The sequence below is a fragment of the Strigops habroptila genome, chromosome 9 (assembly GCF_004027225.2).
Source record: "Strigops habroptila isolate Jane chromosome 9, bStrHab1.2.pri, whole genome shotgun sequence".
NCBI lineage: Eukaryota > Metazoa > Chordata > Aves > Psittaciformes > Psittacidae > Strigops > Strigops habroptila.
This window is the reverse complement of record NC_044285.2, coordinates 24,314,270-24,327,734: the sequence shown is the minus strand read 5'-3', so window position 1 is coordinate 24,327,734 and position 13,465 is coordinate 24,314,270. Positions and strand designations below refer to the sequence as shown.

The 13,465-nt window shown below is 45.3% G+C and overlaps 1 protein-coding gene across 2 annotated transcripts in view; it reads right to left on the bottom strand.

Moving 5' to 3' along the window:
- LOC115612592 (vascular endothelial growth factor receptor kdr-like) overlaps positions 1-13,465 on the bottom strand; it is a 124,425-nt gene that overhangs the window by 18,072 nt on the left and 92,888 nt on the right. Inside the window, exons 17-24 of one of the 2 annotated variants that reach the window (XM_030497068.1) lie at positions 12,220-12,355; positions 10,775-10,879; positions 8,322-8,438; positions 6,012-6,100; positions 5,241-5,406; positions 4,604-4,701; positions 3,597-3,719; positions 3,399-3,510 (exon numbers count right to left, since the gene is read on the bottom strand). In XM_030497068.1, coding sequence (XP_030352928.1) covers positions 3,399-3,510; positions 3,597-3,719; positions 4,604-4,701; positions 5,241-5,406; positions 6,012-6,100; positions 8,322-8,438; positions 10,775-10,879; positions 12,220-12,355 — 946 coding nt within the window. The remainder of the gene's footprint in view (positions 1-3,398; positions 3,511-3,596; positions 3,720-4,603; positions 4,702-5,240; positions 5,407-6,011; positions 6,101-8,321; positions 8,439-10,774; positions 10,880-12,219; positions 12,356-13,465) is intronic. The other variant, XM_030497069.1, reaches the window with a different exon arrangement.

Genomic DNA, 13,465 nt, shown 5'->3' with positions numbered 1-13,465 from the left:
CTGTAAAGGGATTGAGAGTATTCTATTAACTTGCACACAAGTTGGCCTAGCAGTGATCAAGTGAAGGAGTGAGACTTGTGTCACTTCCCCATGGGAATGGTTGTCTTCAGAGGAATGACTTGTATAAATATGTGTGTGCAGTTGAAGGTTGTGATCTTTCTTATACAACACCTGCACATTTTGGCATCCTAGAGGCTGGATGGTGAATTTGGAAAGAATTTAATCAGGTCTTAACACTGGGGATTGAATGGAATCTGGATCTGTATCCAGCCCTCGAGGAATCCGCGTATGAGGTACCATCTATAACATTCCTGCATTTTTTCCCTGCTGTTAGGAAACACCATCATGTGCTGTGCACTTGGGGGCACAACAAGCACAGCAGAAAGCTGTTGGATAAAAGCAGTGAAGAGGGTGCCAAAGTGTGGCTGGTGCCAGAATTATTCTACTCTGTGAATCTGACCACTCAATCTGCAGAACTATGCATTGGGGAGCAGAGATCCTGGCAACCTCCTGAGAGGGCATCTCTCCACAGCACATAGGCTCTGGTGATGTTCAAAGCCCAGGGACACTCAGCCACAGCACATCGGAATTCCCTTGATGTGCAAGTACCAGATCACAGTATTAAGAGTGTTTCCTGGAGTTATGTAGGTTAGAAATAGTCAGTAGCATCATTTCTGCTTCCTATCTTGATTTTCCTTCCTAGTTTTGTCTTTGGCCTGCCATTATGATCATAATACCCTGTGTTAATCAAATGTTCAGCTCACATGGCATCACCCATTAGCCAAAGATCTCAAAACAGGATCTCTCTGAATAAGCAGATGGATAGAATCTGTAGTGTCCCTTTCCCAGAGTTACACTGTGACGAAAGGGACTATGTGATAAGCCTCATAACTTGGTTTTGGGATGCTGAGGCTGCAACATGTGGTGTAAGGTCTACACATGACATTTTCCTTAGGGGAAATCTCTTCCAAAATGCTCCAAGCTGTGGCATGCATTGAATATGGTAGCACTCTTTTGATCTTGGTTTTCTTTTAGGAAGATAGTAAGATGCTGATGTTATGCTACCAGGCAGTGCTTGTTTACAGAATTATCTCTGATTGCTTTGTGAACAGTGCACATTTAAATTGCAGGAGACACTGACACTCTGTAATGCACCATGTAAGTGATTTCAAGATGTATTAAACATTGCTGCCGTTACCTGACCCGAGGTGTGCTGAGCCCATTTCAATAACACAAAGCTCAATGCAAATTAACAGTCTCTCAAGTCTTGATTTCCCCGTGTATCACCATAATGGATCCATTCTGCCAGCCCTTCTGGAGGCAGCCATCCTGCTTCATTCATCTTCTGACCCTGACCAAACTAAAGTGCATTTTCCTAATCAGTCCTTGTCCTCTTTTAGAGGCTGCGAAGTGTGTGGGACCCAGTAGAAAGCAGCACTTGCAAATGGGAGCCCAAACATACCCTGTAGCAATGACAAATAACTTCCATCCCTTGGCTCTCAATGATCTGTAAAACTTTTATATAAGAGAATTCAATCAGTGACACAAATCCTTAATTAAATATTTATCAGGAGAGCTGCAGATGTGAGTAGTGCCAAGCCACAGGCATGCCTGGGTGAGCTGTATGAAAACCCTCTTAGCCAAGAGGACTGCTTTGAATCTGTGCCATGGATTGAGGAAAGTAGTTTGGGATCTATGTCATAGCGAGGGCAGGGGCTGCTCTGTGGAGAAATGTAGTGGATTCCTCTGAATTCAGAAGAGGACAGTATTGCTTCAAGTCAGCACCTCCATTAGGCAAAGAGACTACCTAAATTAAACCAAATAAATTTCTTTTAAAAGTAGTGAAAAATAGAGATGAATTTACGTGACTGTATTTTAATTTTTATTAGTCTGCAGTATTAAAGGCCAAATGACCCAAAGTTCACATCTCTGAAGCCCTGTCAGGACCTTTGGGAATGATACAACCAGTTTGCCCTCTGCAGTGGTCCTTGCCATCATCAGTATTCAGTTCATGTGGTTCCTTGGAGATGCTCACTGGAGAGGCTGTCCCCTCCGAGCATGTCTCTGCATGCTAATGCTAATATATCTGCTGGAATAATCTATTGGAACTGGGGCATTGCTCATGCTTCTGGAGCCTCATCCTTCTGGAGTGTTCCAAAACACACTCAGCAGGTGATGCTGCTACAGAGCCATGGAGGTGGTGCAGCCAAATAACAGGACTTTAAATAAATAGGGCTGAATTCTGGAGAAGGTGATGACTGCCACTTTTGTCAACCATTTGAGTGTGAACTCTCTTCTTTTGCATGCTGATATGAACTAGAGAAAGGTCCAAATCAGAGGCTTGGACTGGAATCAGGCTGGGATCTTTGCAGCCAGCCCCAAATACAGTTTAGGCTAGAAACAGCTCCAGACTTTGCATCCAGATCTGAACTTGGCATCTTGAGCTCAGTTTCAACTGAGCTCCATGAATCGGAGATAGTAGGAGATTACAGAGTTTGGTTTAAAACTCAGCAGCTTAAGTTGACAATGGTGCTTGTTTTCTTTTGTCTGTGAGTGCTCATTAGAAAGCCAGAGCTGACATTCCTAAATCCCCTCAGGAAAACAGCACTTGCCACTCTGCGAGGAGAATGTGAGAGCAGCAAAGTCCAACTGTCTGCGAGACTGCGCGTCTCACGTTCAGGGCTTTATCTGCTGGACAGTAACCAGATCTCAGTGAGGCTGAGATTTCCAACAGCACCGTGAGGTGAAACATATAGTGCATGCAGAACACCATTACTGCTCCTTCTGGCTTGTAGATGATATGGCCAGAAGAACACTTTCTGCCTCCTCCCTGCCAGAATGACTTACACAGAGTCTAGCACTGGTTCTCCTATCAACCTGGTGGCTGCTGCTGCCAATACATTGTTCTTAGACAATCTTACTTAGATTTTGTGGGGAAGATAGTCAAGCTGGGATGAAATGTCATGTGGGCAAACTGCCTTGTGTTCCAGGGGCTGCCACTGTGTCACCAGTGATGTTATCCTCTGCAACTGTGGAGCTGTGTGGGTTCCTGAAGCAGGAGAATATGGTTTGATAGGGAAACTTCTTCATTGCTCTCGCAGAAGTATTTCACTCCCAAGCAGCACGTTATCTCTGTGCTCTGATGCTTTCAGTTATTACAAATGTTGGGTCCAGGGTTTGGATTGTGTTTTGTTCCCTCTCCCCAACATTCACTAGCGTTGCCAGGAGGAGTTCTCCCTGACCTCAGTCCTGTGACTGTGTTTTACACCTGATCTGCACTGTGCACTTGTACTAACCAAAGCAGAAACACGGCACCACGTTACCACCTTTTGTTAAAAGCTTCTCTTAGCAATAGAGCCATAAATTAAGGGGGCAAATGGGTTTTAAACCATTCTTACCTAGAGAAAATATTTCCCAGAGCAGCACTCCAAAAGACCACACGTCACTCTGCGTCGTGTAGATTTTGTCAAAAATAGCTTCTGGAGCCATCCATTTGAGTGGGAGCCTGGCCTGGGAATGCAGAGGACACATGTGTTGTTGCCTGTTGTGATGGACCTGCCCCCCAAGATTGAGCACTTCAGGTTTCTTCCACTTACATCTCCTTTCCGCACGTAGTCGGGGTCTTTATAGATATCCCTGGCTAGCCCGAAGTCACAGATCTTAACCACGTTGTTCTCTGAAAGAAGGATGTTCCTTGCTGCCAAATCCCGATGGATGCACTGCGAAGGAATGAGGAAAACAAGATCAGAGGCTCTGCCTGGACAAGGAGCCCCTGCTAGAGCAGGAAGCAGGAAGCAGGAGACCTGCTTGGGAAATGGAAAGATAAATGAACTTTCGATGTGAACAGGTTAGCGAAGGAAAATGTCTATGGGAATCTGCTGCAAATATACTGGCATGTGCAGAAGAGACAATAACTGAAGGGACAAACCAAGTGTCACAGATTATTTTCTATGTGAAATAACCTTCACAGGATGGTGAGATGAAGGGAGGGCCATTCTGCAGCTAATTCTTCATTGGGAAATTTGGGAGAGGTCAAAAAGCAGCTGCAGGTCCATTTGCAAATGCAGTGCCATGAGTGTGTGTGGGAGCTGGGCAGTAGGTGCGTACTCAGTGTTGTGCATACTTTGGCCTCTGTGTTGCATTCAATCTCCTTGAAAAGCAGGCACCCCACAGGCTACAAACATACTTCTTTTTGTATCCAAAAGGCTCCAACACTGCTGACAAGCTAAATAAGTCGCTGGCTACTCCCTCTTCATTTTTCAGTAGTTCCTTTGTTGGCCATAGCAGAAGGATCTTTATGAACAGCCTTTTCTGCATTTATTTATGAGGCAGTTCCATGAATTGTCTTAGTATCGGTACACACTCCTTCTATCTAAACTCTCATGTTACAGATGCCAGTCCTTGCAGCCAAGAACATGATGGATATTCCTTCACAACTCCTTCAGTGCTACTTATTGCTTAACCACCAGAGGAATGTGATCTCCAACACTTTAATATAAGAGCAAAAGGCAGATCACTCAGGCTCAAAAGTATATTTGAATTTCCTCTTATCAGATACTAATGGTTCTGTGAAAGGTCAGCCCTGACGTTGTAGTGAGCTCACTTTTCGGGAGGCGAGAAACTCCATGCCTTTGGCCACTTGGAAGCTGTAGCAGATCAGATCCTCCAAAGTCAGGGGTCGCTTGTACAGGTCCTCAGCATCTACAAGAGATCACAGAGAGAGCAAAGCACTGGAGCAAGAGCTCCACACTTCTTTGGCACGGGTGCCACTTGCATGCTGGTGAGCCCAGCCCTGCAGCCAAGTGTTACGTGAGTTCTCCACTACAGCTCTGGTTTAGAAACCACTGACCTAGAGGCAGAAGGTCAGATGATGAAAAAAGTTCCATCCAACATTAATGGTGTCATTTAGCTACGGAGAAAACAACATGTGGGGATAAAAGTGAGGGCAATTATTTATAGTGAGTGAATGACGGGACTCGGGACAGACTGGCCCCACAGATCTGGTAAAATACTGCTATTACTCCTCTTACACAGCAGGAGCAGCTTTTATACGCACAGATCATTGCAAATCTCCTTTTGTGAGGAAGCTGGAGCGGGGCACAGGCAAGAGAAGGGATTTGTGATTTCAGGAACAAGCCAAGCTGTGCACAGGCTTGTAAAGTGGGGGACTGTGGGTGGCACTAGCCAAGTAACAGAAATCTTTACAATAAAAGCCCTGGCATGAAGGAGGTTTCTTTTACCTTCTTCATCATCTTCTGAATCGCTGTAACTCTTGTCTTCAATAAACCCAGAGCTGGCAGAGCTTCCCGTGCTGGCTACGCTCTCCAGGCGCCTCTTGATCAGTTCAGTCAAATCACTGTTGGACTCATCCAGACTTTTCTCTGCTTGGTCAGAGTTTTCCTGCGACTGGAAATGGTATAAAACTGATTTTTAGCTTTGGATGAAGCAGTGCCTGGGGATTCAGTGGCACAGGGACACAGTGTCCTCTGAAGATGAGCTCAAAACAGGTTTGAACGTGATGTTTCCTGAATAGCACAACTAATGAAGCCTGGTTTCCCATTTATCAATACAGAACCTCCCATTCTACTGCTAGCAGTATTCCATAAAATTAGCTGAAAGCTGGCTGGGGGAGACTGATAGATGAGTAGGGAGAGACTGTAATTTTTGGGGAGGGTTCACCTTGTCCTGCTTCAGTTAATACCAGTTTTGCCCTACTACGTTGTTGCTCCCCTTGTGCTGGGTAGTATCCTACAAGTAATTCCCACTCTCTCTCAAATGCACTGGAGTGCTTGGGTGTTTGCAACTGATTCCTTAGGAGGTGCTAGGGAAGAAGAAGATGGGAGGGAGATCCTACAGGGAATCTGCTCATGCAAATTGAAATGTGGTGGGGCAATCAAGTGCCTATGTAAATGCCAAACTGTCTCAGTGCCAATGTGGAAAAGAATCCAAGTTGTGGTCAGTGGTTGTTAACCTTCTGCCTTGTGACCATGAGAATCCTGCTGGGTTTGTACCTTGTATGCAACGAAATCTCCTCGTTTCCCTCTGAGATAGTTGGACAGATTTCCATATTTGCAATATTCAACTATGACCATCAAAGGACCTAAAAAGACAGTGAAAGTCAAATGAGTTTTGAAGCACTGCAAAGCACTTAATACTATCTTAGCCTCACAAATCCTCTTCAAAGGAAGTGAATGCTGTCATTCCTATTATACGGATGAGGAAGTTTGGAAACAGAGAAGTGACATTGCAGAAGCACACCGTCAGTAGTGGGTATGGAGAGAAGGGAATACAGAACTCAGTTTTCCTCATTAGGTGGTAACAGTGGAAAAGCCTGGGAAGTCCTATCAATATCTTCCTTTCTTATTTCTGTGCAAACTACTGTAGAGTTCAGTGCAATTGCTGCTTTTCTCCAACCATGCATATGTTTAAGATCTGCTTGAAAATGCTTTTATATTTTGGTGTGTGCTATTAGGAAAGGGAAAAGCTGCATTCTATACCTTTAGCATAATCACTGCGTTTTATAACCATGGAATGTAAGATAAAGTGAAACCATGGGACTGGAGTGCATATAAACATGTATTATTATCAATCCTAAGCAACCAGACTTCCATGTCCAGAAAACTTGCTCTGTGTGGAAGGTCTGTGCTTCACACTGAGGAGTGTGAACTTGAAAGGAGAAACGTGCCGAGAGCTGCACTTGGCTGGTGAGAAGGAGGCAGCTGAGCAGCGCCTCTGCCTGGCTCTGTCAGAAGTGCTTGTGCTGCAGCCTGCTCCTTGTCTGCTCTGAGGAGTAAATACTGAGTGAAAAGGCTGAGAGCAGGGCTCTGAGGAGGAGCAGAGGGGTCGAGGAGGGAAGAGTGAACCTTAGAGGTTCTGGTTGCCGCAGCCTGTCTGAGGCTGAGTGATGGGTATCGTTTGGAAGCAGATTGTCTCTGTGAAAGGGAGATGGTCAATTCTAGCAATCATAACCAATAGCATGCTGATAACACATTGTGTATTTATATTTGGTTAAGAACTACTGACCTCTTAGTGATGCTGCCACATTTTAGGCACCTCTGTATTAAGCCACATCATTGACTTGACAGAAGAGGAGAATCACCAGCATTCATAATGCTGCTTCCCCTCTACTCACAGTCCCAAGCAAGGGCTACTTGCTTATGCATCCAAATCTTCAAACCCTCCTCCTAGAGCTGGCATCCTCCCATGGGCTCTGCAGTGCTACAGCAGCTCCTGGGAGTTCCCCCTTCTCCCCCTTCCCTCCCAGGTTACAGCAGCATCTGTGGTTGCTGGTTGCTGACTGCTCCTTGAGGAGCTGGGAGTATCCCGCTGGAGGGAAGATCTCTTTCCTGGCATCCTACCAGATCTACCTCACTGAGGTTTTCTTTTTTCCACTGTGACTGGTGAAGTTTGGGAAGTTCTTTGGGAAAATGATAGCTTTGGAGCCTCAGATGACAGCAGATGTGCACGCCGTCTCTCTCACTCTTTCCCCTTCATTTCTTTGACTCTACTGGTTTTCTGGTTTGGTTTGTTTTTCCTCAGCTCTCCTAAATCTGTCCTTTGGGAATTGTTTTGAAGGTTCATTGTAAGCAGTAAAGAGGCATCTTGGAGAGCTGCTACCCTGAACTTAAAGCACAGTATAATAAAAGAAAAGGATGCTTTGTATGGCAGTATGGGAAGGGATGTTTTAGTGACAAAGGTCCAAGATTTATGGAATCCTTTGTTTAAGTCTGCACTGTGCAGCAGATTCTTTGTATGATGTAGACCCAGTGGTGTCAGCTCAGCTCTTTGGCAGCCCATGCTGTTGCTCCAGTCAGCTTTGGTCTGCCTCAGGCTTCCTGTCTATGCACAAGAAATGCCTGCATCTGCCCAGCAAGAGTGAAGTGCTGGGGAAGGAGGAGGCCTCAAGTGCGTAAGTGCTCAGCCTGGTGCATCCTCCTGATAGGGCTGGAGAGAAGAGGGAGAAGGAACCATCCATAGTGCTTGATGTGGAGGAATTGGGCACCCAACTGCCATTAAGGATCCTGCCTCCCTTCAGTCCATGATCCCTTTTGTAAGCAATCTTACAAAGGACAGAGAAAAGGAAAACAGAGAAGTGACACTGGGAGAAGTGACTGGCTGGGAGAAGATGTTCTGAAATCATTGATGAGATGTGGCCATATTCTGCAGTAGCAGAAGCTCTCCTATGAGCACAGAGATAGAAATGTTCATGCTTGCATTAACTGCATGTGCATGAGACTTGGACTCCACCACAGATACATCCAGACACCATTGTAGCTGCAAAGTGTTTCTGCTTTGCTGCTTATTTACTGAGGGCTTCTCACCTCCAGCCTTGGTGCAGGCTCCCAGCAGGTTGACTACATTCAGATGATGGCCTATGTGGATGAGGATCTTCAGTTCAGACATTAAAGCCTTGCATTCATTAGTAGTTGCACATTCTGCTTAAGATAAACAGGAAAAAAATCATCTTTACACAACAGGATATTTTGAACAGGACACAGCAAGATCCTGTTTACACTTGGAAACAAAACCCATCCCGGTTCCTTGCAGTATCTTTGCTTCTCAGACTCTTAAACAGATCATAATTCATCCCTTTCATTGTCTGCTGACCTTTATGAAGTGGAGTTACACTTTATCTTTTAGGTGACTCTTCCTTTCTGTGGCATGGGTTATGGAGGGTCACTGTCCTGCAGGAGAACCCTCCCCCCAAATGAGATATCAGAGATATCAGATACCTTTGCAAGGACTGAGTTCTGCAAGCTTAGCAAAGGAACCACCAACCTCTCCAAGCAACAACAGCACACAGAAGGTGTTCCTCCCTCTCTAAGGGTGATGTGCAGTTTAGTAGCACTTCTTTACAATACCTCAGAACATGTTTTCCACAGTAGTGAGCAACTCTCCAGTGCAGGGGATGGAGGAATCCAACACATCTGTAACTTGGGTCCCAAACTGTACTGCAGAATGTACGGCTTTACTGAGCCTCAGCCCTGGGAGATCTCATCCACCCAAGAAATACATTATCCAGCAAAGCAGAGGGGCTCATGTTTGTGTGTGAACCCTGAACGTGACCCTTGGCAAAGTACTGGCCAGCCAGTTCTGCTGTAGTTTCATTCTCTTTGGCTGCCAACGCTAAGGAAGACACCCTCAGACCAGGACGTTGTTCAGATGCTGCCTTGTTTCCTCTGCCTTCTTTCCAAAGCTTTCCTGATGTATTTTAACAAAAGGGGCTGTGTCCTGTTTCCTCTGGTTTTGCCTTTGCATCATGTGTGACAAATATAACCTCTTTCTGTGTTTGCAGAATTCTCCATAAACACAGCTTTCACCAAATTGTGTCAGAAAGAAGGAGCTGGTCCAAGCCCACACTGTTTGCGGATGGGTGTGTACATGGGTGTTTTTACTCCTGATTTACCCTGGCATGAGCTGGAACATGCCTGGCAAAATCCAAACAGAACAGCCTCTGGAAGTGTTGCACATCATCTTGGACATTAACTTTTTGCCTTCAAGCCAGAACTATATGAGCCTAATTCATGGAAGTGACAAATAGTGTTGGAATTACAGAAGCACAGACATCTCCAGAGCCTCTTCTTTCTTTCCTGAATGCCTTGACTCACGCTAGAGAATCTGCTTTATCCAGGAATGTGATGAATTATGGGCATGTTAGTTGGGAGGGACGGATTAGAGCAGGAGGCTGCTGCCTCAGCTCGGGGAGGAGGATGTAAAATGATGGAGTAACTGTCAAATGGTTTGCTGGATATGTGCAGGATGGTAGAGCTGACATGAGGATCAGTTGGGAAGCACAGCGTGGAAGTGAATGGAACCCCTGAGCTACCCATGGCAGCAAGTTTTGGATGGAGAAGGGAGTGTGTCTGGATCAGGGGCTTCTAGGGTATTTCAGGGATCTGGAGATGGGCATGGAACAGAAGAAACCACAGCAGGAGAGAAGATGACATTAAGATCTACTGACTAATGCAGAGGAGAAAGACCACATTTGGAGGAGGTCCAGACAGGTGATGAACAGATGGGTTTGAGTTTTGAGATGGGAGGTAGCAGAGCACCAGGATGCAGGCAGCAACAGGAGCCAAATTCCATGAGAGAGGTTCCTGAATCGTGGCATTGCAGGGTTAATACTGTCATGCAGCAGCAATGCAGAGCAATGTGGCTGTGAAAAGCTTCATGTGAGGATGGATTGTACCTCTGAAAACATCCAAAGTGAACAGTTAAAAACCTCCAACCCACGAGGCAGCGTATGGGCTGATGCATTTATTCATTAGCTGTCTGCAAAGGCTTTGTATGTAAATATAATAGGAAAGAGAAGTCTCCAGGTTCCCCCATTCCCCACTGTGGAATGGTAAAAGCTTTCCTTAATTTCAGTAATTGCAAGCAAGTTGTCTCTAATTCACTCCCTTGGCATTGCTTTTTCCAAGCCTTTGAACTGTTCTACATCTGGAAGGGCTGTGATGGAAGGCTTGGATCCAATTGCAGACTATCTAATGTAATTACATTCTGTAATCTGTTTCCCTCCTCACCCCCCAGACCTGGAAGCTGCTGTTTTCCTCCTCTAGGAATACAAGACTTAATGAGCAGCGCAGCATGGAGCCCGCTCGTCGTTTCCTACGCCTTAACATCCACCGTATAATGTCTAATTGCTCCCCCATGACAAACCCACTCCCTCCTGAACACAATGACCTTGGGACTGCTTTGGAGCTGAAAACTGGAAACCTCATTGCCCACAGGTTCCCTGAGGAATCTCGGGTGAATCTCAGAGGGATATATGTACCTTTAAGCATTTTTACGGCAACTGTTTTGCAGGTTGAAGATTTATCAATGCCAAAAGCAGACGCTTCCACCACCTTCCCAAAAGCACCATGACCCAGTGTTTTACCTAGAGAAGCAAGAGTCAAGAGTGAGCCAAGGGGGACTTGGCAGTCTGCATCAGATAAGAGGGGATCATGCATTCTCAGCTCTGCAAGACACACAAGGCTCCAGTGCCCAGGCACAACGTAGACGTAGACCGATAAGTCAACAGAAGCCTGTATTACATATCTGCAGCATATGGATATAACCAGTGTGATTTATATCCATATGGCTTTAATGCAATACAGTATGTGATAGAACAGCATAGAATAAATCAATCTGCATTCAGCTGAAGGCAAGGCTGAATACATATTTGTGGCTTAAGGGTAAAAACATTACGTGTAGTCATCCCGAAGCTCAGGAAAGTCAGAGTTTGGGTTTAACATAGAATCGTGGAACTCTCATCTCTCATGAATCACAGTCTGGAGATAGCCAGCTAAGGCACTCAGGCGGTCAGAACCCTTTAGCCCTTCACTTATTGACATTTATTTGACATAAAAGCTATACCAAATGGAATTGAAGATGATAATCTTTCTTTATTTTCTCTTTCATTTGAAGCTTCACGCCTATATTACCCAGTGTGCTCCGAGGGCTCTGCCACACAGTGCAGCAGAGTACACAGGGCATCATGCTCTGGCTTTTGGTCTGGCTTTTGGTTCTCCTGGTTTGACCCCACGTCCCACCATCATCTCAGTTTTGTTATTTTTGTCTGTCTTCCTCCTCCTTCCATGTTTTCCAGCTAAAGCACCAAGAGCACACACAAATACAGATAGATTCCCTACACTCATCACTGCACACAGATGTTCGTGTTTCTCTATACAAACAACCTGGTTTTTACATCTGTTGGCTCCATCATCCGGTGAGCTGAGCTGTTGAATGAAACTTGGTTCATTTCTTCATGATAGCTCTTTCACAGCTCGAAGCCAAGTTCAAATGATGGGTAAGGAATTGTTTGTTTGATGAATTGATAGATTCCTTCAGAATAAAATTCACTGGAGGGCTGGCACCTTTCAGATTGACTGCTCTTTCCCTTTTCCTCTAGGAATGTGAAGCCATACTTTTGGCAGGGACAGCACCTGGAGGTACCTTCCTTCCCTGCCTAGAGTTTGGCTTCACTTCTCCAAGAAAGAAAAAGAGGTGGTGGCTATTTTGCGAGTGACAACATCTTTGCTTCCTTACCAAATCCCTTGTTTCCTCCCCCATTAAGGATGATCCTGAATCCTGTGACTCACCGCCAGTCCCCCACCCGGCCAGTAGTACACTGGCACTAAATGCTGGTCTGCTTCCTGGGTTATCCAACAGATCCACTGAAACGGGGGAGCCTTAGAAACCATCACTCTTCGCAGTAATGACCCCCACAGCACTCACCCAGCCGCAGTCTGTCTCTTGGGAACTCCCATTTACTGCTGTCATAGGGAAGACGGTCGCACTGTTCGTCAAGAGGCATTTCCTCTGGATCCATTATAATGGACAGGTATCCTGTCTTAATATCTGTGGCATCAGGCTAAAAACAGGGAGGGGAGAAATTACTCACAGCATTTACCCTGCAATTCTAATGGGGGAGAGCTGTCTGCAAGCCTGAGTGCTGGCTGGGAGCATCCTGAATTCCAGACTTAGCTCTGAAATGTATTCCAAACCATGAATGCATCACTTGAGCTTCCTGCCTGAGAAATAAATGTTTATGTATGCCTGCCACTCATGGGTGTTGGGGAGAGTCACTGATTGATGTTGGTAAACACCCTGAGGACACAAAATCTATTACTGTCTTCTACCTGTATCTGTTAAAGGAAATCAGTGTTTTCCTATGGGAACTGCACTTCCTGGTGCGCTACGGAGCGTTTTGGCGTCTTCACTGTGCTGGTGAGAATCAGTCTTGATTCTCCATCATTATCCACTTCATGGCTATTGCTTCTTACAGGGTAAAATGGATCAAAAGCTGGGGAAAACTGCTACTTCTAGTGAGAAGTTGTGATCTGGTGGGTCCTGTGAGCAGACTTGAACAGTGTAATAGGAAATTCACTCTTGTCCACAACTGTTAAACTGAGGTCGAGGGGGAAAACATGAATTTAATCACTGTATTTGCAATAGAAGGGGAAGTTTTACTGGGACTGTATCGTGGTGAGCTCCAGAGCAGAGAGCTCTGGTTGCCTTTCTGTTTGCTGTTTGTTTTAGGAAAAACTGACCTAAATTCCTTGGAACTTTACTAAACTTTACTTTTTTGAGTCACAAAAGGGAGCTGAAAGAATAGTGAGACTTGGAGACAAAATAAGAGTGGTTTGAGCTCATTTCTAGAGCAAACATCCCAGGATCCTTAAAACAGGACCCCCTTTAATGCCCATGTTTCAGACACAAGTGCTGAAATCAAACCTCCTTTTAGGGGATTTAGGATTTGGTTTTAGTTTCCTAATCTTGCAAGCCAGTTTGACTGAGAAGGAGGGAGGAGCCTGGTTTAATGGCACCATGGAAGTGGTAGGAATCTCACAAGTGATCTCTTGAGAACTTAAAGGATTAGCAGCAGAAATCTTGGACTGAAAGTTTACAGGAACATTTTGCACCGTTCTTTCACCATCTGTCCCAACCACTCATCCCTAAACTCTGATGGGACTCATCCCTA